Here is a 23,826-nt window from a genome sequence, read left to right on the forward strand (position 1 = left end):
AATATATTTTTTATTTTATAAACAAATACAGATTACTTCTGTTCAAGTTTCCTATGTTAGAAGCGCTGTAAATCAGACAGCTGTCAATAATCACGCGTGTTCAAAGTATCAAATGTTAGTTTGCAACAACACATTTACGAGATAGATCGCTTAACCACTGCTCAACGCATTAAAATTGTTTAATTGTAAATCGGCTCCCATAACAGAAATAACAATTCTGTACGAACTGTGTATCGAAATTTACGAGAAAATTATGATCTACTTCATCGTCCGAATGAGCGAATAATTCATAACAAAAATCGAAAAAATTGAAGAGACTAGAAGCGTTGGAAATTGGGTAAGATCTGTGCACTATCGTGACGCCTGTTCAGCCGAGAATATTGCTGCTGTAAGTAACAGTGTGGCTGAAGACTCGGAATTGCTGATTCAGCAGCGTTTTTAGCTTTTCTTAATGTTCCCTTTAGTGCATTTAGCATTTGGAACTTTAGCATTTAACACAAGAACTAAAGCCAATAGACCATGGAAAACGAAGAATTTACGCAGACTGTGTATTAAAGCGGCAGGGAGTTGACGTTAATTTTTCAAATAAAATGTTCTTCTCTGATGAGGCACATTTTCTTATCTCTGGGTATTTTAATAAGCAGAATTGCCACACATGGTGCAAGAAAAATTATCATGTGCTTAACGAGACCATTACATACCTATAAAGTAACTGTTATGTAGTCAGGCGATGTCATTAAGCTTTACTCTTTTGCAAACGATTAAGGTCGGATTGTAACAGTCAATGGTGAGCGCTATAAACACATGATAACCAATTATCTTTGTCACGAAATCGAAGATATTGATGTGGATGACATGTGGTTCTAACAAGATGGTGCAACTTTTCACACATCGGGTACAACGTTGGGCATTTTGCGATATGACGTCAACTGATGATGCTATGATGCAATGCATAACATTTCAGACCATGCATAGATTATCATAGAGGTTTTCAGTACAAAATAAAAGCAATTACAATGAATATTTATATTAATTTAAATATTTAAATACACAACAATGTAATTGAACAATGTTTTTTTAGAAATATTAATTGCGATACAAAGTGAAAAATTTTGTAAAACTAAAACTTTACATTATTATACACATTTATTTATAAGATATACATTTATAGATACATACATAATAATCAGAAATATAAAATCATTTCAAAAATGAACACATCCCTTCACAGTTAATAAACTATAAACTATAGTAGATAATTGAAAACGCTATAAACGTCACAGAAAAACGTTTCAATTTTAAATAATTATTAAGATACGCATATAAAGACGAGAAACAGTAAATTAATACAGGTATAGTAATAGAGACAGAATTAATATAAATGGGAATAAAATTTATATTATGATTAATAGAACATGTTTTTTTAGAATAGTCGTATTATCTAGGTCAAGCATACATTAACCGTATCGTAGAAAATTTCTAAAAGAAATTGCTAACTTGGCCCATAAATCAAGAAAATCTGGCCCCACAACAAAAAGTCATTAATGACTGCTTTAAATTTAGTTTAAAACAATAAATCACCAATACATAAAACTTTAGCATTTTATATAAAAAATAGCTTATAACGTATTTACATATTAATTTTACATTTTAAACGTAATTTATTATTCTGACTTTGGTATATTTGGCAACAAAATATATAAAGATCATTTTAAATCATTGACTTTAAAATAAAGTATATTTGTTTATTTATAAAATATATAATATATTGTCACTAAATTGTTATAGTTAAGATAAAATTTGTTGAATATATATTATTTTTAATAAAAATATACATATATTTGATCTAATATATACAAAAAAAACATAATTCCTATACATATCACAAATTCTACAGTACTTCTAAATCATGATGTTTTCTATAGTCACTTACCACAATTTAGACTTGCGATTCAATATGAATCAAACGCTCAGAATATATATTTACAAAACAATTAACAATCCTTAAAGCTATCCGTCACAGACTTATTATTATATTTATCAATTACAAGATTTTCATTAAAACTTAACATAACAAAGCTAAAATTTTCGCATGCAAATGAACTTTATATACAGAAATTTTAAAGCTTTAATAGAAATTATATCAACGTACTGACAAATAATATACTTTTATTTGCTTGTGCTTGTACTGTTTCATCACAAACGATTGAATTAATATATAAATAAAAAAAATTGTTTGGGAATGTCCTCAAAAAAATGTTACATTTAAACAGTGGTTTCATTGTCAGTTTTTTGCATGTGAATTAAAACGGAAGTTGGAGATTTAGTTTCAACGCAAAGTATTTCATCATAATTGCTATCCAACATATTGGAGTCCTGGAAAATAATTATTATCAGTAGTAAATAACTAAACAATATTGATATGAAATATTTACCTGTATACTTGTATACTGGGAATGTATATTAGAAATGGCTAATTTTTTGGACGTAGTATTGGAAGCGTTGGTGTTTATCGGCTGCTTGAGACGAGACGGATCTAGAAGCGGTCTCGTCGACGTTTGTTTACGCGTGGGGGTCCTACTCGGTGAGGATTTATGACCAAAGGGCTTTAATTGTCTAGCTCTTGGGAAAACAAATTTAATCAATATAAATTTACGCAACGATTCTCGTTCGAGAACAGATACTTACGCGTCGATAAGTTTTAACAACATTCTATTATAAGCCTGATACTCTTCGTCGCCAAACTCTGCTGGATCGTGCCTCGCATGCTCGTACATATCGCACAATTGGTGAACTGCTCTTTGACCGCGACCTCCCAAAGGAATCGCCAAAGCATTTAATAAAAACGCACGCAGACTTTCGCACGGCTGACGAGATAAACCGCCACCTGAGTTTGATATTTCTTTTTCTAAAATGTGAACAAATCCATATGTGAAATGAAATAAAGCTAAAACATATAATGTACAGACTCATCGAACATTGGGATGCAATCTATATTTCGTTTTAGTCATCATGTTTTACTAAACAAATAAAACTATTAATTTATTTTACATATTTGATTACATCATCTAGTGATAATGCCAAATACTAACACCTGGAAAGTTTTCTATACTTTTATTAATATTAGACTGGCAAAATCCAATTAAACTGTTTTTTGAAAAGTATATTTTATCCGTTTATTAAACTGACAGCTTTATTAATAATTAAATAAATATGACTAAATTTCAGCAAAAATATAGTCAAAACTTTCTGGTACAGAAAGTCAATAAAAAAAGTCCTATCTTAATCAACTGTCAATAAGACAACAAAGATAAGATAATTGACTTGTCATATATTTCTATCGAGTTACAATATAGAAACTAATATGAAGCTTTGTCTTATAAAAATATATGTTTCCAGCACTCACACAATACCATGAACTCTTATCATTTATTTAATCTTTAAACAAAAATTCAGCATTGCTAACTTCGCTATTATAAGCTGTGTGCACATAATTTTCAGCTGGGGATACGTAATGCTATTTTCGTTTAATAAAACATTATGTCAATTATAAAAGAGTGCAGAAAAGTCATAAGTCATTTCGGTCGATCTCCAATCTGATGTATGCCAATATTTACCTAATAATTTGATGTCGTCTACTGCTTTCAAACGAAAGTAATGAGCTGGTAGCTTCTGATGCGGATCCAAAATAAACTTGGAAGCCGCTTCGTTGATTAAAGCCGGTTCGTGCACTATTCTCGGTATGACTTCTATCCGACGATCGATTTCTCGTTTTAACGACTAAGTTGTAACATTTAAATTATTATATTTTTGTACAAAAATTTATATTTAAATGAGTAATACGTACTTTTTTGGCTCCGTGTCCGATCGGTAGATGCGGACCTCGACGAGATCGCAGTGCAAATCGCATAATTTGCCTCTTGGCAAATATAAACAATATTATAAATGTTAAAACACCTCCCCCGATAATGATAACCACAGTCACGCCAGATAATTCTTCAGTCATTTTAAGGGAGTATTCCTTGTGATAAAAATCTTTAACCTTATCTTATCACCACATAATATAATCAATATTGAAAACGTTATAAACGTTCTTGACACAGCTTCATCGTAAATAGTATCGCACATTGACAGCCAACATCTGACTTTTTAACTCGAATCGTAGCACGATAAAAAACGACCATAAAAAATAATCAAAAAATAAGTAATCATTATTTAAACACACAAAGTTTATTTATTTATATAATTTTATTTTACAGTTTTATTAAATATTTATGTAGATTATTGCTACTATTTACCATTTTTAGTAAAGATTGCTAAAGTATTTTCAAAATTGATATTTTCAATTTATCTCGTACCGAAAAAAGAATCGTTTAAAAGATGTCTACGATATAATTTTTGAAAAACAACTTAACGAACCTAAAGTGAAAAGGATAGTAACAAATTACCTCTGATAACAGGAAGAAACTAATTATTCAATCTAACAAATTTTCAGCAAAAAATATAAAGTACTTTTAATAATTTGCTTATAAATGAGCAAGAAAGTTAGGATTTAAATATTTCCTGGCTTAACTTACAAAAGTGAAAATTTCATATCTGACAAGAAAACAGAATTAAATACCGTATATTTAATATTTTATATATCATACATTGTCGCATTCTGTTTAACTACGTAACGAAAAAATCTAAGTATTTAATTCATATAAAAATCTTGTGAGAAGAATGATTTTTACTTGCCTTTAAAGTATTTTTTTGTTAAATACTTTGCTCCTTCAGTTTGATGTTAGACGAGTTCTATTATACGTCACAGACAATCAACAGCGGCACCATTATATTATGACAACTTTTCATAATAAATTATTAAATTCTCTTTAACTCCCAGCTTGCAAGTTATCATATTTTATATAATTCACTTCTGGTATCCTTTTTTTACTTCTCGAGCCGTAATTTTAAAATATCTATCTCACTCTGAATTCAACATAATTCTTCACAGCCAAGAACAGTGACAAAAATATATATTTTTGGCTCTTAAAGTTGGATAAATGTAAATCAAATGTAACTAGATTTTTTTAATTTTACTTTAAATTTGTAGTTTGTAAATAAAATCCAGTTAAATGAGGCAGCGGAATATTTTTTTAGTACTTCTTTTTCAAACTCATATTTCAGACTAAACTGACAAAATTATTTTAATTACGCTCAAAAGGTTAATGGGTATTTTTCCATATTTATGCACTTTACAGAAACGCGAGTATTTATTTAAGTGCTTTTTTATTCAACTTTTAGTAGTAGAAACAACTTTTGACGCTAAGCGGAAATTTAAAAATATTTTTACAAAAAACTCAGGAGAATTAAATCGAAATTTAGACGATTTATTGGATTATTCTAATCATTAATTTGTGTTTTTTTAAGCAATTTAAAAAATATTCTTATAATAACGACGCTTCGCGTCGGCAGTGTAAATTGCTAAATCTATATCGCTTCAGACGTGCATTCCACGTCTCCACAATACAAAATAGCAAAAAGAGTATTAATTAATTATACCAAAATAATGATTTGGAACTTTCTAAGGAATTTAAAATTTTCAATTCTCGATTAAAATTCAGTAATGTAAATAATTATTTATAGAAACGTAGTAAATGTTTCCGTTCAAACAGTGGCAGATTTACTTCACTAGGGATTCGGAGCGGCATAAATCGATTTGCGAGATGGATAGGTTCCGATAAAATTCGTGTAAATCGAGGTATAGAGCACATACAAAAACGGAAGATATGTTTGTTGGAACCAACAAATCAACTATCGCTAATGATCGGGTTCAATAACATCATATTATATTATTAAAAATAAATTCTCTTATCTCTCACTCACTCTCGTCACTTAGCACGCGAGCGAGCGAAAGGGAAAGTATCTCATGATACGCGCCTGCGTCACAAAGTTATTGGGATCACAAGGTATTTTAAAACTTTTAATGACTTAGTGAATTATTTTTCAACGATCGTTTTGCCCACTAAAAATATTTCGTCACCAAGTGAAGACGAAAGTCGTGCAGGAAACAACAAATAGAACAATGCCCAAAGCTACAAATAAGTGCAAATATGGAGCTTCTTGGAAATGTAATGCATTTAGTTAAATGACGCTTTTATACAGACGAACGCTTTTTTTCTATGTAAGGTAATTAGACTTTCATGATGTCGTATTGGTTTGCTATAAAAAACTATTATAATTCATAAAAATAAATATTTAAAAAATTCTAGGGTTCTGTCGGGGCTCCTGTCCAACCAGGGTCCTTGGAGCGAGCGTCTCCCTTGCCTGTACGCAAATCCGCTACAGCGTTCAAGAAATTTTATATATCTTATGTTTTTTTACTTATCATGATACGAAAATTGGATTTTTTTATTCATTATCCATTCGTGGTTCTTATTTATTAATTATTGATGAATTTTAATGTTAGTTTACTTTAAAACACGCTCAATATAATCACACCCAAATATTTGAAACAAACAAACGTATTTAATCAAATACATCATAAATAACATTCGCTTTAGCGTTATATTTGTTTAATTTTTGAGTAAATAAACGATAATGTATAAATCGCCGTCAGCGATAAAGTTATACGTGGTTTTATCCTTTGCGTCGAGGTCATGGTCGCTATTGTAAATTTGTTTGGACCGTTATACGTTTTTTTAATATTATGAGTGGCAGTCGGCGATCGAGTGGCGGACGTCGTTTAAAGTTTTAGTTTACGAAGGGCGGCCGAGTCGAGCGAGGCTGCGAACGCGTCGCCTGCGATGCGTTAAGATGCGTCGCAGTTGGCTCGAGTGGCGGGCGACCGCCCGCGCCCTCAGTAATGGACGACGATGACGCCGACCTCAGGGAGCAGATCTTCCACAATAATGTCAGGGAGCAAATCGTGAGTTTTACACTCGAAAGACTTGATCTCGTTAGAATTATTCATATCTTTGTTAATCTAAAACGAGGAACTGGGTCATTTTACTTATGTAAAATCTGCACAATAAATTTTAATTGCGACTAATTTTTCCAAATAAAGTTAATTAATTTCAATATTTTTTTATGAGCATGTTTTCATATTTTAAAACAAAAGAAATTCATATGAATATTGTTCATAGAAGTTGAATGAATTTATAATCTACATATAGCATTTTTTTAATAAGGTTCATCATCAATGACTTCTACGACTGATATAACATTTAAATTCATTATATTCGCATCATTAAAAATTGCATAATTTTAATATGAGTAACGTAGTTTTATCCATTGAAAAAAGAAAAGCTAAGAATAGAGTTATGAGTAGAAACAATGAACAATGGTTTCAGTATAATTTTATGCTTCAGTTACTTGCAAATATATATTATTTATTGTGGTTTCAGATATTTCTGCTTCTCTTCATCTTACTTTATCTCGCATCGTACGCACTCATACAGAAATTCAGACGAAAAGATCACGAAGACTGCTATTCATCAGACGAGGACGAGCTCACCGTCTACAGAATCAGCGTGTGGTTGTGCACGTTCGCCTTGACCGTCACCATCGGATCGCTCCTCCTTCTACCGATATCCGTAATAAGCAACGAAGTGCTTCTGATTTACCCCGATAGTTATTACGTCAAATGGTTGAACAGCTCGCTGATCCAAGGTGAGATTAATATGTCAATCTTATTTCAATTATTACATTACAAAAAAGATAAACTTGTCATATTCAATTTAACGTTGCACTCTATTTTTTATATATACGTACATATCTATTATTAGTCATAGATAGTATTATTTTAATGGAGCGATAAAAAGTAATGCATTGTTTATTTACTTTTGTTTATCAGCTGCATTAATAATTTATTTTCACACTTGCAGGTCTTTGGAGTCATGTATTTTTATTTTCGAACGTGTCCTTGTTTGTGTTTCTACCGTTTGCGTATCTCTTCGCTGAGTCCGCTGGATTTTTTGGATACCGGCCCGGAGTTTGGTCTCGCTTTTGCGAGACGTGCACAGTGCTGACTCTGTTGGCCGGAGTCGTGATGGGATTCACGTTTGTCATATCGTCGTTCATCTACAAGAACGACACAACTACCGAGACGCTCAGTAAGTTCTTATCAACATTGTAATTATCCACATATTAGCTACGGTGATTCGACAAATATACATGTTGATTATGCTATCGAACGATAAACATATACATGATGCAATTATATATAAGATAAAAACGTTCACTTAGTAAAATTATGTATTTCCAATGTTTTTTGAGAATTAGTTGACGTAATGCATTGATTTTGTTAGATACTTGTTTATTATCACGAAGCCAGGGACGTTATTTGGGAGGGGGGGGCAGGTGGAGGCATTTGCCCTTAATTGAATTGGACCTGATTCTAAACCAGAAATTCTCAGGTTATCCCCCAAAGAAAATAAAAAAATAACAGTATTGAATATATCCCGAAAATATTATTTAAAATGTCATTTCAGTGAAATCATATCGGAATACATTTTCACCGGTAGATATATATTTTTACCAGTGAAAATATAATTTATTTCGCAGGTGCTAGTGAAATTATATGATTTCAACTTTTTCATACATAGTAATAAACATTTACAAACTTATCATTATTTATTTACATGTGATGTATAAATGCTACAGTGAATGTGTAATGTGTAAAATGAAATACAAATACATTTTCACTAGTGGATATATATTTCTAAGTGAAATTATATGTTGCTCTAAATGTTTATGAAACTTAATTTCAGTTGCTAAACGTACATTTGCTGTAAAAACCCAAACATAACCTACACAAATATTTATTTAACCCTTTAGATGCGAGATGCGGATAAATCCGAATCACCTCTTTCTCTCAAGTGCGAGATGCGGATTTATCCCACACTATAAAAATCATAAAACATGTACAGTAAGACCCCGTTTAGCGCTGCTCCGCTTTTCGCTGTTTTATTTGAATAGGGTATTCCCCGAAAATCGCCTGTTAACCACTTCTGTGGTCAACCCGTTGGAAAAAAGTGGGTCAAAAAAAGTCACCCTTTTTTTTCACTAATATGTTTTTTTATAATATTTTAAAATTTAATAAATCAGTATAAAACATAAATAAACAATATTAGGAAAGAAAGAAAAAAAAGTTTCATTTTCATCAAACATATTTTATTTGAATCAAACATTACGTAAAAACTTAAAGAAACTTATATAAAGAAAAAAATATAATTTAGTATACAATACAAATAAACAATATAAGGAAAAAAATATAAAACAGTGTAATTTCTGAAACAAAGAAGAAAAAGATTCTTTTAGTATTCTTTTTTTGTATGGAATATTTTGAAACATTCCATACATAACCCTATATTACAATCAGGGCAGTAGGTTCGGGTTTCTCTTCTTATTTTTTTGCCACTCGCGTCCTTCAAATTACGACACGTGTCAGTCTAGACTGGTGGGGGAATGACCCGAGCTGGATTCGGTCAAATCACTATAAAAAGTTTCATGTACGATGTGCCCGAGTCCAGTTCGGGCAAATCAGTGTGACAGCAAAAGTCCTACCCGAGTTGTATTCGGGCAAATCACTCAAGTGGTTAATATCAACGAAATAGTGAAACTAGCAACACAAACGGGTGTAGGTGAGGTTGATGTGCAAGATCTTAATTAATTTTGGTTAAATGATTGTCAAAAACATTTATATATTTTTTTTCCTTTTCCCCTCATTTTATCACTTTTTACTTTTTTATATTCAATTCTGAAGGTGAATAAAGATGCAGCAGGGAATGACTATAAACATAATAAAATCACAATTATATCTTTAACTTTTTTTCTTAGTTGATAATTGACACATTTCCTGACTATTTATGAAATTTAATTTTGCACATAAAGGGTTAAACTAGAAATAAAATAAAGAAGAAAAAAACAAATTTTATGATTTTAATTTTGGTCTTATGCAACCCACAGATTGAAAACATAAATACACTGATAAAATAGTTTTAACATATGTAACAATATAAGTCAAAACATTTGATAAAGTTTTGTTTTTTGATTTCTTAATTCTAAAGACCGGTGGGTCGGTCGGGTATTAAGACTGCTTTTCGCATCCGCCAAATTGCTTCACTATATGTGTGCAAGTCCCGCCTTTGGTTGGAAATAACCGACCAGTATCCAAACTATATTTTCTATGGGTAATTTACAGAAAACATTAGGTTAATTTATATCAATTTTATGCTCTCTTCATTGATTTTTCAACCACTACTTGTATATTTCTATGCAAGTTACTTAAGCTAAGTGAAACATGGATTAAAAAGTAAACTTACGTTCTTTAATAGTGTAAACTCTTTTATAGGTGTGTATGTTTCTATGGAATATCAGTTTTAAAGTATATATTGTATTTCAAATGTGCACTTTAATACACAACTAATTTATTTTGACAAAGTTAAATGAAAGATATTTTTATAAAAGAAGAAATATCTAAAATCTACAAGTAGATATGAGTTAAATTCAATTAACAAAAAGTGTAAAAAAATTGTCTAAATTATTATCTTATTGCACATTTATCTACAATTCTTTTTTTCCCACATTAGACAATTCAAACATATATTTACATATATTAAATAAAATTTATTGTTTTTTAAAATCACAAACATTGACTTTGTTACATATTGTGGTTACCTATAAAATATAATGTAAACAATTTCTGTTTTATATTTTCAGATTTATGGAATTATTATCTACCGTTCCTATACTCTTGCGTTTCGTTCATCGGAGTCCTCATGTTGTTGGGTAAGCGTCCTATTTACCGTTATCGTAATAGAAGCAACGTATGATCTAGATTACAAGCTTGCATTACTATCAATTAATAATATAAATATAGATTATGCAAAGATATCTAAAGATATTTATGCTAGCGGAATGTGGAACATGTCCAATTTATCTTGGCCTTGTGTTGTGTCACTTTTTTTCAGACAACAATTTCACTGCACTTTGTCATTGTCTATTTGAAACTTGTTTACGTTTATTGACTCTCGTCGTCTCCGTCTTCTTCTTTAACATCCGGCTCTTTGAGAAAATCGTTTGTGATGCATTTGTGCTGGGGGAATGTCTTCATGAGGTTTTCATAGCACTCTTGAAACTGTCGCTCGTGTCCCATGCCCCGGTGCGCTTTGGCTTCGTAGAGTCTTGCTTTAAAACTATTTTCGTTCACTCGCAGCGCCCACTCACAGTCATAAAACACCTAGGTTATCAAAAAAATCGTAAGACTTATGTAATTGAATTCGGCTCGCCGTCGTCTTTAAAGATTCGCACCAGCATTGAAAAGAAAAATTGCACCAGTGCCATATATAAAGCTTGTATCAAAGGATTAACCACCATCGAACCTGATAAAAGACTCGAACCCCTATACAGCAATTTCATCATTATACAATAAAATACTTCCTTAATTATGACTAGAATATTTTCATCCTTGAACCCCATTTTTATGTAGAAGCATATTTGCCTCCAAAGTCTTTCTAGTTTTTCAGTAATGGTTTCCGTTACCTTGTCGTATTTTTTCAACTTTATCAGTGTCAACGCTCTGTTCGTGTAAAGCAAGCAGCTGTCTTTTACTTGATCGATTGCTTTGGTGTAGCACGATAGTGCCAGTTCATAGTCGCCTCTTCGGAACGCCTTCGATGCCCTCGTCTTGAAGGTATCGGCCCTCTCCATGCGTACTTTTTTATCTTCAGCTCTCTTTTCAGAGTCGATTTCAACGAATTGCATAAAACTTTCTTTACCCATTTGATTCTGTAATGAAATAAAAAATGAGTTATGCAGTCACCTTTCACAATACACAGTTATATTTTTTGCTAATAACTGGAGCACATAAAATATTAGTATTTTATATAAAAAGTAATTTTATGGTTTCCCAGGTCATCAATGTACGATATAACATTTTGCATGCAATTAATATAACCACAAAACATCTGTAAAAACATATAAAAAAGTTAATTTAAAGTACAGTTATGTTTTTATTTATTGCACTTTTATACTAGAATGATAAATAGCAATTGTTTTATTACTATTTTTATGATCTGTTCACGTCGAGTTATTTTCTGAATTAAATATGATTATTTCCGTAAAAAAATTTCGTGTTTTTTTTTGCAGTTTACTTAAAATAAAGTGAATGTGTCTGATATTGATTCTAGATGTACAATAATAGTTATAATTATTGGAAAATATTGCAATGGTAAGATTTATTGCATTATAAAAACGTAAATTATTTTTTCCTCGGATGATTTAATGTACCTAATATGCAGGTAATACTTACTGAATTCGCCTCTTTCTCTACTTCGGGACGCTTATTAATCACAGTCCTGTCGCTTTTCAATTTAACATCCACATCAGGATCGATCTCAACATCCGCTTTTTCAGTAAGATACATATCGGCCAAAACTTGCGCCCTTTTAGCCGCTTCTTCGTCCTGTGATACTAATCCATCTATTATTCCGGACACTTCCGATACTCGGTGCATGAAATTATTCCATTCTTCGCTGTGTTCCATTTTGAGCGTGAACTGTAATATATTGATGTAACTGTTTACATGGCAACCGTTTGACCTTGATTTATTGATCTCAGTTACTTAGATACATTAATGTAAGTATTCATGTATATTTTGTTTCAGTTTGCACTCCACTCGGATTCGTAAGATTATTCGGTGTCGTCGGTCAAGTTCTTGTAAAACCTCAATTTTTACGTGACCTCAATGAAGAGTTTTTCGCCTATTCGTTAGAAGAAGAGACTGTAAGCCGAAGGCTTAAACATGCGATGCTTACTGGTAAATTTTATTTATTATTGTTTGTGTGTAACATTTTCGCATATAAATATAATTTATTTACAGGCGATGGATACATATCTCCCTCTCCAATCGGTCCACCGTTAGCTGGTAATCCCTTATCGCCACGCAGCATGGAAAACGGTTCCGACGAAGACATGGAGAGTAATAACATGTTGAGACTTAGAAACGGCGCTTTACAAAGCAGCCTCGATACCAGACTCAAACAATTACAATGCAAACGACAAGTGAGTTGATACAAATGATTAATATTTTTTATAAAAAAATAATATAAATTAATCGTTTCTACAGATAATAGATAGTCAGAGACATACTTCGTCATTTAAACGCAACGTCGGTTATCCTTTCGCAGTACTTATCTTGTTGGCGCTGACGGCCTTCGCAGTTTTTATGGTGTTATTAAATACGTTAGAACTTCTAGTTGGCTTCAAAGCACTTCCAATTTCAACGTCTGTAAGTGTAGTTTATTATTTGAGTGTATCAGAATCATACTTCTATATTCCACATTGTGCCTTGTAATTTTTTTAATTAAATTTTTGGATTGGCAGCTTAAAACAATAACGCTAAAATTCAATTCTATGAATTCATTTAAAAAAATTAAGAGATGTTGATCTGATCTGCATATTGTAAAAAATATGGCTATTGAAAATAGTTTTTTTTTATCCATATTAATTTGTTTTTAAATTAAAACAAGAGCATAAATAATTTGAAAGAATTTTAAAATAAACCCCTATCTAACCTGCATAATACAATTTAATATTATAATTTTAATTCCTATTTATTTAATCTTTTTATACTTTTCTCTCACAGATAATAGTCAATATGACTAATTAAGATACTGCTGTACAATTCGCTATTCGTACGATATAATGATACAAATAGTAATTGTTTTATAAATAATACAATAATTCATAATAGGTAGTGACTAATCCAACAATCATACACTTATCCCTCGATTTGCACGGTTAATAAAAAACATTTATTTTTTAAAATACTCAAAATCAAACATATTTTGCTTCACATGTGTAGCGTGGTGATATACAAACACATGGGTTAATAACTTACTCCCACTTCTTGCACTTGACCTACATATGAAATCTCTCCCACTGCTCATGCAGTGTTATTATAAATGCAATATAAAATAATAAATAAATAATTATGGAAAATTACGTAAAATTAACTTACTCTCAAGTGTATACTAACAAATTATTGTGTATAAATTAACTCACTTAAAAGCACGTTTTTATAAAATATAACCATATTTTCTAGTAATTCACAAATAACTAGGATTAGATTTTCAAATTGCATTATGCACAGTCCGTCCAAGATGTGAACGCTCATCAACATGTGAAATTACACGCTCAATTATTTTTTTAATTTTATTTGTTGAGTAAAATGTAAAATATCACTTGCTTACGTATTTTGCTTATTTATATACATATTTAAATCAAAAACATGAAAGCACTCTTCAGGTTGAATATCTGTTGAACCATTTGGCTGCCATAGACGCCATATGGCGCGTACGCGAGTATGTCCCACACGCCCAAACGCGCCATACGGCGCATATATTCCCATATCAATTAAAAAAGATATAAAAGTATATTTCGACTTATTAATTTTTAAATTAGGTCTGACATCTCTTAGCAATAGGATTCTTCATTATAACCCGAGATAAGAACCACCAGTTTAAATATAAAGGCAAGTCTCTTGGATTCCACACAAAATATAATGGCCGGAGGTTGCCAGCATGCAAGAAATCTCCCACATGTGTATTATTTTTTGCGTTGAAAGTAAGCATCTCGCATTCTTTCGTATTTAGTTCGTATTTTGTTGTTCTCGAGAGTGCTAGTGTTTATCTTATAATATTTTAAATATCTGATAAAAGTGCATTTATAGGTAATACAGTTTTCGACAATAAAAGTGCATTTACAAAAAAAATTGTAATTTCGTGTTTGTGTTCTATATATTTTTAATAATAATGGCTTCTGAAGATGCAGAAGAAATTTATTATATCGTAACTGCCGAATCTGAAGACGAAAGCGATAACGACGATTTGGATTCGTTTGTCGGATCGGACAACGAAGACAGTTTGATACTCCTGATGATACTTCTTCCACCAGCCAAGTAAATGTGCAGCCAACTTTTGAATGGAAGCACGAATATTTGTCCCACAAATGCATCCATTTGATCCTAGCCAATCTGGATCACAATTTCATATAAATAACTGCAAAGAAGCTGATTATTTAAAAAAAATTATGAATGATGAAATCATGAATTTGATTGTTTCGGAAACTAACAAACAATATATGTTTGCAACAAAGAACGAGACAAATTTATCGCAAAGATTGCAAAGGTGGGCAAACACTACAATCGATGAAATGTATGTATTTTTTGCTATATGCATGCTCATGTCACGCAATTCCAGAAACAAAATAGCAGAACATTGGTCAACACACTACGTTTTACATTCAGATGTATTCAGTAATACAATGTCACGAAATAGATTTGAAATTCTCCTCCGCATGCTTCATTTTTCCGACAACAAACATCAAATACAAGGCGATCGCCTATTTAAAGTAAGACTAATATTGCAAAAACTTAAATTAACGTTTTCTACACTATTTTATCCATACAGAAATGTATGTATAGACGAGAGTTTGATTTTGTTCAAAGGTCGACTCTCGTTTAAACAGTACATTCCATCAAAAAGAAGTTGATTTGGAATGAAATTATACATGCTCTGTGATTGTAAAACGGGATATGTGCTTGATGTAATAATATACACAGGTGCCACCGCAGAACAGAGCAAAATTGATCACCTTGGTATTTCTGGAAATGTGGTAATGATTTATCGCCATACCTTGGACGCGGTCACACACTGTATGTGGATAATTGGTATACAAGCCCTTTGTTATTACAAAAATTATACAGTGAGAAGACGAATGCTCAACGAAACCGAAAACATGCCCAAGAACATACCTACAGTAAATAAAGGTGAAATGAAAACTCTTCATGCTGATAAAATAGCCTTACAAATATGGAAGGATAAGCGGGATGTATTGATATTGACGACATTTCATACTCATACATTCGTCGAAACAGGAAAAATAAATAGAATAACAAAGGAGCCAATAAAAAAGCCATCGAGTGTCATAGATTATTGCAAAAATATGGGGGCAGTCGATAGGAGTGATATGGTGCTTTCAGGTGTAAATTCAGCGCGCAAAACGGCTAGGTGGTATAAAAAGGTATTTATTCATCTTATGGTTCTTGACCTTTTGAATGCACGTGCCTTATACATGGAGAAAGAAAACACGCGATCATCTATAGCTGATTTTCAATTAAAAGTTATCGATCAGCTGATAACGAATCACAAGAAGTACGAGAAAAGTAGAAAACGAAAGGTAATGGATTCATCTTCACGTTTAGAAGTACAGGGCCAACACTTCATGGACACATTTCCATCAACCTCCAGCCGTGCAAATCCTAAGAAAAGATGCGTTGTTTGTGCAAAAAAGAAGCAGAGGAAAGAAACTATGCATAAGTGTGTCCAATGTGATGTACCTTTGTGTGTAAGCCCATGCTTTGGAATATATCACACGAAAGAGACATTTTAGGTAAATATATATTTACATATATAAGTGAAATAAGTGAAATGAAAAAAATATATATATTTGTTTATTTTTAGTTGTGTTCAGTCTGAAAAAGTGATATAAATATAAACAAAATAAAAAACTTATAAATTAGTTCGAAAAAGTGAAAAAATATAAATAGTAAACAATCAGTGGCGGTAAATTATGTGTGTGGAATTTGTGCGCGCATGCAACACTTTTGACTCGACGTTTACTTCCCGATTTCCGTCGTTTTTTAAGCATAAAAAATCCGAAAGCTGTTTTTATGTAAGTAAGAGCATGTTTTACATTAAAAAAAATTTTTTTTACCCTATTTTTAGACATTTAAAATGTTGGGCGTGGGACATATATTTGCGAAAAAAGTCTGGGCAGCTAAAAGGTTAATAAAATATTTAATAAATAAATTTAAAAAAAATAGAATATTACAGGAATTGTATTGATTAGTAAATAGTACAAAATTTCACAACATATCAATAATTTATAATAAAAATAAATAAAAACACAAAAAATAAACAATAATACATTTAATATAATTAATTTTTATTCACTATCATAATTACTAATAAAGTTTCATCCGAATCAAAATCTTCTTCGATAATATTAATAATAAACTGTTCGTCATCTGTGCATATGTCATAATTTAATTCTCTTTGAAATAACGATTCTTCAATACGTTCACTTTTGTCACACACTTTTTGCCACTCTACCGTGATATATGCGATTTTTTCTAACACTAATTGTTTAACACTATTTGCATTTAAAGTTATGTTTTTACTACCTATGTATTGTTTTAAAATACCCCAAATATTTTCAATTGGACTGAGTTCCGGATGAAATGGTGGTAATCTCAAACATGTATTGCCATACTTCTCAAATACTTAATCGATTTTGTAATGTTTCATCCTATCTTTGTTCTTTAATATCAAGTCGTAAATTTAGAGAATTTGGCTTGTCTTGTAATTAATTTGTATAGCGTACTTTTTCCCGTTGAAATTTGTTTTCTCTTTGATTATAGGAAGCAATTTCTTTTGCGTCGGGAGTTCTTTAGGTTGTAAAAGGAGGTCATAAATAGTATTTCTTATCACTGTTTTATCAATGTCGCCTACATTATGTTTTAATTTGGTTTTTGGTTTCTTCTTCTTTGGAGAATTAAGCATTCCCCCTATTTTATTTGTTTTGTTGTATTCTGTAATAATTCTTCTAATTGTTTAATACAGATAACCAGTCAACTTGGATACCTAAAAAAGTAGCAATATTTAGAATATATTTTTTAATTACTTGTTTTTGAACAGGTGTCGTTAAAGAGCCATTATTAATTATTCTGTTAAAACCAAATATACCGTGATTATAACTTGTTTAGTTTGACGATGTATTGGTTTCGATCTTGAATGATTCATTTTTAACGCCTCGAGATTAATAGCAAGAACAGATCTGTCCGAACTTCACCACACTCGCAAACTGTCTGAACACGGACATCGATCTTTTTTACGCTTCAGTTTAAAACGGTTGTCAGATGTCTCTTTCAAAATAGCAAAAACTTGTCATAAAGTAATAAAACCTTATCACTAAAATATTATTTAAGACGTATACCGATGGCGGCAACTTTGTCGCAAATTAATAAAGGCGAGCGAAAATGGCCCGTTTTTATGACCCATCATAAAATCACTTAACCGGCGGGTCGTTTTTTTCCCGCATGATCTGTAAATATGAGCTGTTTCGCGAGAACTTTACGCAACACAGATTTATAACAAAAATATATGATAACTTTTGAATTAAACGGAATTAAAAAACAAAAATTTATCAAATGTTCTGCATTGTAATGGTTCATATGTTAAAATTATTTTATCAATGGTTTTTAATCTGTGGGTTGCATAAAATAATAATTAATATCATAAAATTTGCTTTATTCTACTTTATAATATCTTTAGTTTAAAAATAGATAATAATTAATTATGTAAATAAAATGAACTATGTGAATTATCATATGTAAATTATATTTCGGTCTTCCATGGGGTAAATTTGTTATGCCAAGCTTTGTCAAGCTTTAAAAGTAATTTACGATCGTGTTTTATTACTTTAGCTTGTTGATGCAAAGAGTTCTTTGATTGTCCCCCACATGTGAAGTTGTGGCGACAATAAAAATATTTTCGCCTTGAAATATTTTTTTTCTTGTAGTACAAACCTTCATTCATTTAATTCATCACAAAACATTTTAGTGTTTGCGGGTAGAAACAACTGGACCCGTCGTTAAACGTCAGAAATCGTAAAAGGTAGTTATTACCCTTCCCGCAGGTTACTGCCAGTGAACGAAATCGGTAAATACTACCCGACCCCTGGTTAAGTGTTAAGGGAAAAATTTTAACAAAAATAATGTTAACTATCGGGTGATAAGCGCAGTGACATCTAAAACATAATTTATGAGTTGTACCTGACAGAATGTAAATATTTAATACTAGCTTAAGATATATGTAAACAAAGAACAATAACATCGCGAACGTGTTTGAGCCCGAAACATTATAGTTTTTAATTCAATTTCCAATGCATGATCACCCTACTTTAAAAACAGCCCTGATTTAGTATTGGTAACGTTCTCATATCAGTGTAAAAAAATTCGTGGAAAACTGTATATGTATGCATGAATGCGTACATGCACCCTTATTTCTAACACAACGGCAATGAGTGTTAACATCTTGGACGGACTATACAAGTTTGAGTTAAATGAATTATTTTTATATATTTTATCTTATAATTTAATGAGCAAAAAAGTGCTGTGTACTGATGGCGACTCATTTCCAGGAGTGAAGCTAATTAGTTAACTTACTCATCTTTATAATCCGCCCGTACTCTTGGTGGAGTAAAATACGTGTAACACTACTAAACTTCAATCATTAATGAATTTCAATAGGTTTCACGTTTCCGCTACTTAAAAAACTAATGACGGAAGGCTCCTCTACTTTGGTGCATGTTGCAAGTGCAGCGACTACTGTCACGTATCGGACTACTCTTCAAATTATAAAAAAATAAATGACATCTAATATTTACTATAATCTTACATTTCAATTAAATTACTATCTTAAATTTCTGCATGAAGAACAAAATGGGTAATCATTATGTTGTAAAACATTTATTCTGTAACTGCTATTGCAGATTATATCGTATACTAACACTAACAGGTGACAGCACCATTAGAAGAAAGAATGCGTAACTTATATATGTTTATGTGGAATTGGCAAGTTTGAATCTGGACATTTTTAATCATCAGTTTTAGCTAATGTTCAAAAAATATTTTTTCTAGCAATTTACCCTGGGAATACGCTCTCTTTCGAGACTAGGACCTACCGGCGTTGCCTTGGAAGTAGCCGTTCTGTTATATTTGGCGGCCGCCTCCTGCACCGGCCTATATGGATGCGCCAGCCGACTTCGGCCAAGACCCGAGCGCACGCCTCTCTCCCACATCATAGCAAATTGCGCATTGCTCCTAGTACTAAGCTCCGCATTACCCTTGCTTGCCAAAATTCTCGGTATATAAACAAACACCCATAACAATCGCATGCACGCATTTATTAATATTAACATGTTAACGCTAACAGGTGTGACAAATTTTGATTTGCTCGGCGAGTTCGGAAACATCGAATGGCTGGGCAACTTCAAGCTGGTGCTGTTGTACAACTTGGTGTTTGCGGCGGCGGCGACGCTCTGCCTCGTCAACAAGTTCACCGCCACAGTGAGGAGAGAACTGTACAATAGGTTAGTCGAGAATGTAAACATACTCTCCGACTGCGTGACATTTAACAATTAACGTCATGATCATCATCATTGAGCATGCTATGCTGTTATAACGGTGCTGTAAGAATTAACTATCACATTTGACTATGAGTATGTATTTATAACTTTATCGTTTGTACGGTGAAGGTTCTTGTGACGCGTCGTCAAACTTTTCATCATTCTACCGAAAAGACTGATATTATTAGACGTATTAATATTCTGCTATTATAATCCGTGGCTGTTTACATATAATGTACGCTCTTAACAAATATTCCGAGTATTATTTTAACGTGCTTTCCTTCCGCAATCATCTGTTTTAATTTGCTAAGATCATTCCCGATAATTACGATTGTGATTTTATTTTTAATGACCAATTTTAATAGTACGGAAGCGTGTGTTTTTCAATTTTTTGCGGGTTTTTATACATTTTAAAATACTTTAGTTGTTTATGTATTGTGTTTTTAGTGTGTGATAGAATTTATTTATATATTTGAGCAGTTAATTGTAAAATGTTTTAATGAAGATTGTGCTATTTTACAATAATGCATTTATTTATTGATATTTTGTCGGTATTATTTCTTGTGTGTTGTATAATGCACTCCTTAATATAAAGTTATATTTTTGACAAATTAAAACCCTTTGAATCTCTTCCATATTGGAGTGAACATTGATTCATAAAAAGTATTTTTTTATTTAAAAAGGAGTGATTTTTTTTCAAACATAATTGCGCTTTATTCCGTAAGCCATTTATTTTTGTGATATACGTATATTATTATTGTTAGAATTTAAGTAGTGCCTTAATTTATCGTTTGATTTGTATTAGACTGACATATCATTGTTACTAATTCGGTTAAATATGTGCATAATTATTTTCTATATATGTATACAAATATATAGATTGCACACAAAAATGAATTTTTACATTTATATGCTAATGTTTTCTAAAATTTCTAAAATGGATTTTTATTATGAGGCAAAAAGTCAAACATAATCTGATCGAAAATAATCGAGATTATATTTAAATCTGGTCAATCTGAAATTTCATCAATTATTTATATTATGATATTGTATATGTATTTGTTTATATAAAAGTCAAAATTCGCGAAACTGTTTTAAAGTACATGTGTCACTGTTCCTTCACACAATAACAAACACATTTTGTATATATACCTGTATACATGAATGTGATTCAAACTCAAATATTTTTGTATGTAAGTTATTTATTTAATAAATGTTACTTTTTTCCAAATCATCCGCTTCTTCATTTCTTCCCCATAACAATTTAAATCATCAAAGATACCATAAGCTTTGTCACGCTCATCTCTTTGTGCACATGCCCAACTAATGAGTCGCCGTCAAATATAAAAGAATTTTTAATTTAAACGATGTGTAGATTCAAAGCCATCGGTGAGTTTTTCTTCCCGAAAAGTTCGTCGAGCAGCCTCCGGACGAGGTCGCGCCAAGCAAACGTGCGATACGAGAAGCTTCACGAGCGAGAAAGACAAGAGTGATAGTTAATAAGGACAATTATTGTGAATCACCCCTAATTTTAATGTAAAAATTATCGTTATTTTCGATGTTATGTTTTTGATGTACTTTTGAAACAAGGAAGACTGGTATATTTATATTTTTCATGACAAATATTATATTTTAAAAATACTGAGTTGTTTGTTTTAATTTATAATAAAATTATAATTAATTATGTACATCTGCAAAAACATGTGTAATTTTGTTTCACCGACAAAATTCTTATAACCCAATTAAAATTATTTCATACTAAAGTTATCGATATTTTAAACGATTGCTTTTGTCTTGAAGCATAATTTTTGCTACTTTAAATTCTCTACCTAGTTTTGCTCGGTTACTTTTTCTCTGATGGTGCAACAACTCTGATTGTATAATAAAAAAACCTATTTGACATTACATATTAACCCCCGCACCCCCCAGGACCAAAAATATCTGAAAAGTGCAGTTAACATGTTCCTCATTTAATTTTTCTACATCTAGCAATGTCTATTATTAAGTTAGAATTGAACATTTATTCTGGCTTTTATCACAGAATATATATGTTCTGTACTTTTACATATTTGTATAACTATTATGGAATCATAGCTTTATAGGAAAATAAGGATGAGGATGAACTCGAGCATAAAAATAAAACGATACGTGAAATAAACAAATTTATTTCAATTTAGTACGTGTTAAATATTAAAAAATATATCGAGAACAGTAAGACACTTATACGCATCTCACAAAATATAACCTATAAATAAATTGTAAATATTATCACGATCATCTGGGTGTGGCCGGGTGGGGCTTTACTGCTATGGATATGTAGGATGATTGAAAGTTCATAATTCAAACGTTAAAGAAAACGCATAGGATCGCATTTTTAGAATTTTGAGTAAAAAATACTTCATATTCATATAAATATATATATACGCACGCACAATTATTGTATGAAAAATAAATTGTATATGTATTACATTATACACAATCGTTTTACAGAGTTACAACATGAAACAATCGTAAATATTTACATTAATATTTTGTTTTTTAAAACATAAATGCTCTTATTATATTTCATGCTTTTATAAAATGAATAATCAACAGATGTTTTAAAACAATTTGATCAGTTTTAATATCACAATAATATTGCCTATCAAATACGAATCGACTACTCGTAATGTACAACACTTCCAAAGTTACACACTTACGTTTAAATATACAACAGTCGATTATCTGCAAATTTCATAAGATGAAGCCTTTCATAAAAACCGCACTACAAACGGACCAAGTCCAATTATAAATTTGACTTTTGTCGACGCTTGTAGATGGTTCTTAAAATGTTTGATATGTCGAATCAAGATCGGTTCAAGTACCGTATTAAAATCAGATACGTTTCTATAGCTGCTATATAAATGCCTCATTTTTAACGTATATTTAAACCGATCTTGTTTGGAATCATTTTCAAACAAACCACGCCTAAATACATACACATAGTAAGTTTAAACTATCGAGAAATTTGAAGCAAACAAATTTTACGATATGGTTTGTGTGAAAACAAGTACACATTTACCTATCTATAGAATGTATGTATGAATTATGTAATCTCGGATCAGTTCGCTTTAATATAAGCACATATTTTAAATACATCATGCAAAAAATATAGCTACGCATTAAAAATTGATAAACCAGAAGTCATACATTTTGAATATACAAAGGAAGACTAAAATTTTCTGACCAACAATATAAAACAATATTTTATTTTAGAATTTTACCTACAGACACATTCATAGTATCGGATTCATCAGTGTTGTGAGCGTCTAGCAAATTATATCTAAAAGGTTATCTGCCAAGACAGTTTTAGGATATTTTTTCTTATTTATAAAATTATTGGGTCAGTTTAGGAATTTTTTAAATATTTTCAAAAGCTTAATCTTACATTTCAAGAAAGTCTACAATTCTTGAGAAATTGAATAAAAAAATATTAATTTTACAATAATTTAATTTAATATAGCAAAAAATCATTTTTATATTTTGGAGATTTATATTTTTAAGTAACTAGTAATTATTAATTAAATATAATAGTTATTAAAAAGTTTTTTAGCA

At 31.1% G+C, this 23,826-nt stretch overlaps 3 protein-coding genes across 4 annotated transcripts; 1 reads left to right on the forward strand and 2 right to left on the reverse strand.

Annotated features, from left to right (window-relative positions):
• Positions 1 to 1,014: 1,014 nt before the first annotated feature.
• On the reverse strand, positions 1,015 to 4,171 carry LOC148229585 (lipid transport auxiliary protein 1). The gene is made up of 5 exons (XM_088197005.1): positions 3,848 to 4,171; positions 3,618 to 3,780; positions 2,689 to 2,908; positions 2,436 to 2,622; positions 1,015 to 2,376 (listed from the first exon to the last, which is right to left on the reverse strand). Exons 1-5 carry the CDS (start codon positions 4,004 to 4,006, stop codon positions 2,266 to 2,268), a joined length of 840 nt encoding a protein of 279 aa, XP_088053131.1. The 5' UTR covers positions 4,007 to 4,171; the 3' UTR covers positions 1,015 to 2,265.
• A 2,563-nt stretch (positions 4,172 to 6,734) lies between these two features.
• lili (LMBR1-like protein lilipod) lies at positions 6,735 to 21,871 on the forward strand. 2 transcript variants are annotated; one of them, XM_088198594.1, is made up of 10 exons: positions 6,735 to 6,907; positions 7,386 to 7,650; positions 7,866 to 8,093; positions 10,702 to 10,770; positions 12,647 to 12,799; positions 12,863 to 13,044; positions 13,109 to 13,270; positions 19,745 to 19,970; positions 20,040 to 20,196; positions 21,608 to 21,871. In XM_088198594.1, the coding sequence occupies exons 1-10, from the start codon at positions 6,845 to 6,847 to the stop codon at positions 21,723 to 21,725; spliced, it is 1,623 nt and encodes a 540-aa protein (XP_088054720.1). In that variant the 5' UTR covers positions 6,735 to 6,844; the 3' UTR covers positions 21,726 to 21,871. The 2 variants fall into 2 exon arrangements, with proteins under 2 accessions (XP_088054720.1, XP_088054721.1); XM_088198595.1 differs by lacking the exon at positions 21,608 to 21,871 and having other exon boundaries at positions 20,040 to 21,463.
• On the reverse strand, positions 10,860 to 12,526 carry LOC148229587 (tetratricopeptide repeat protein 12). The gene is made up of 3 exons (XM_088198597.1): positions 12,293 to 12,526; positions 11,524 to 11,769; positions 10,860 to 11,221 (listed from the first exon to the last, which is right to left on the reverse strand). Exons 1-3 carry the CDS (start codon positions 12,524 to 12,526, stop codon positions 11,003 to 11,005), a joined length of 699 nt encoding a protein of 232 aa, XP_088054723.1. The 3' UTR covers positions 10,860 to 11,002.
• Positions 21,872 to 23,826: the final 1,955 nt, after the last annotated feature.

Source organism: Plectrocnemia conspersa, unplaced genomic scaffold (genome assembly GCF_051122295.1).
Source record: "Plectrocnemia conspersa isolate PC_06_02 unplaced genomic scaffold, ASM5112229v1 ptg000011l, whole genome shotgun sequence".
NCBI classification, from domain to species: Eukaryota; Metazoa; Arthropoda; class Insecta; order Trichoptera; family Polycentropodidae; genus Plectrocnemia; species Plectrocnemia conspersa.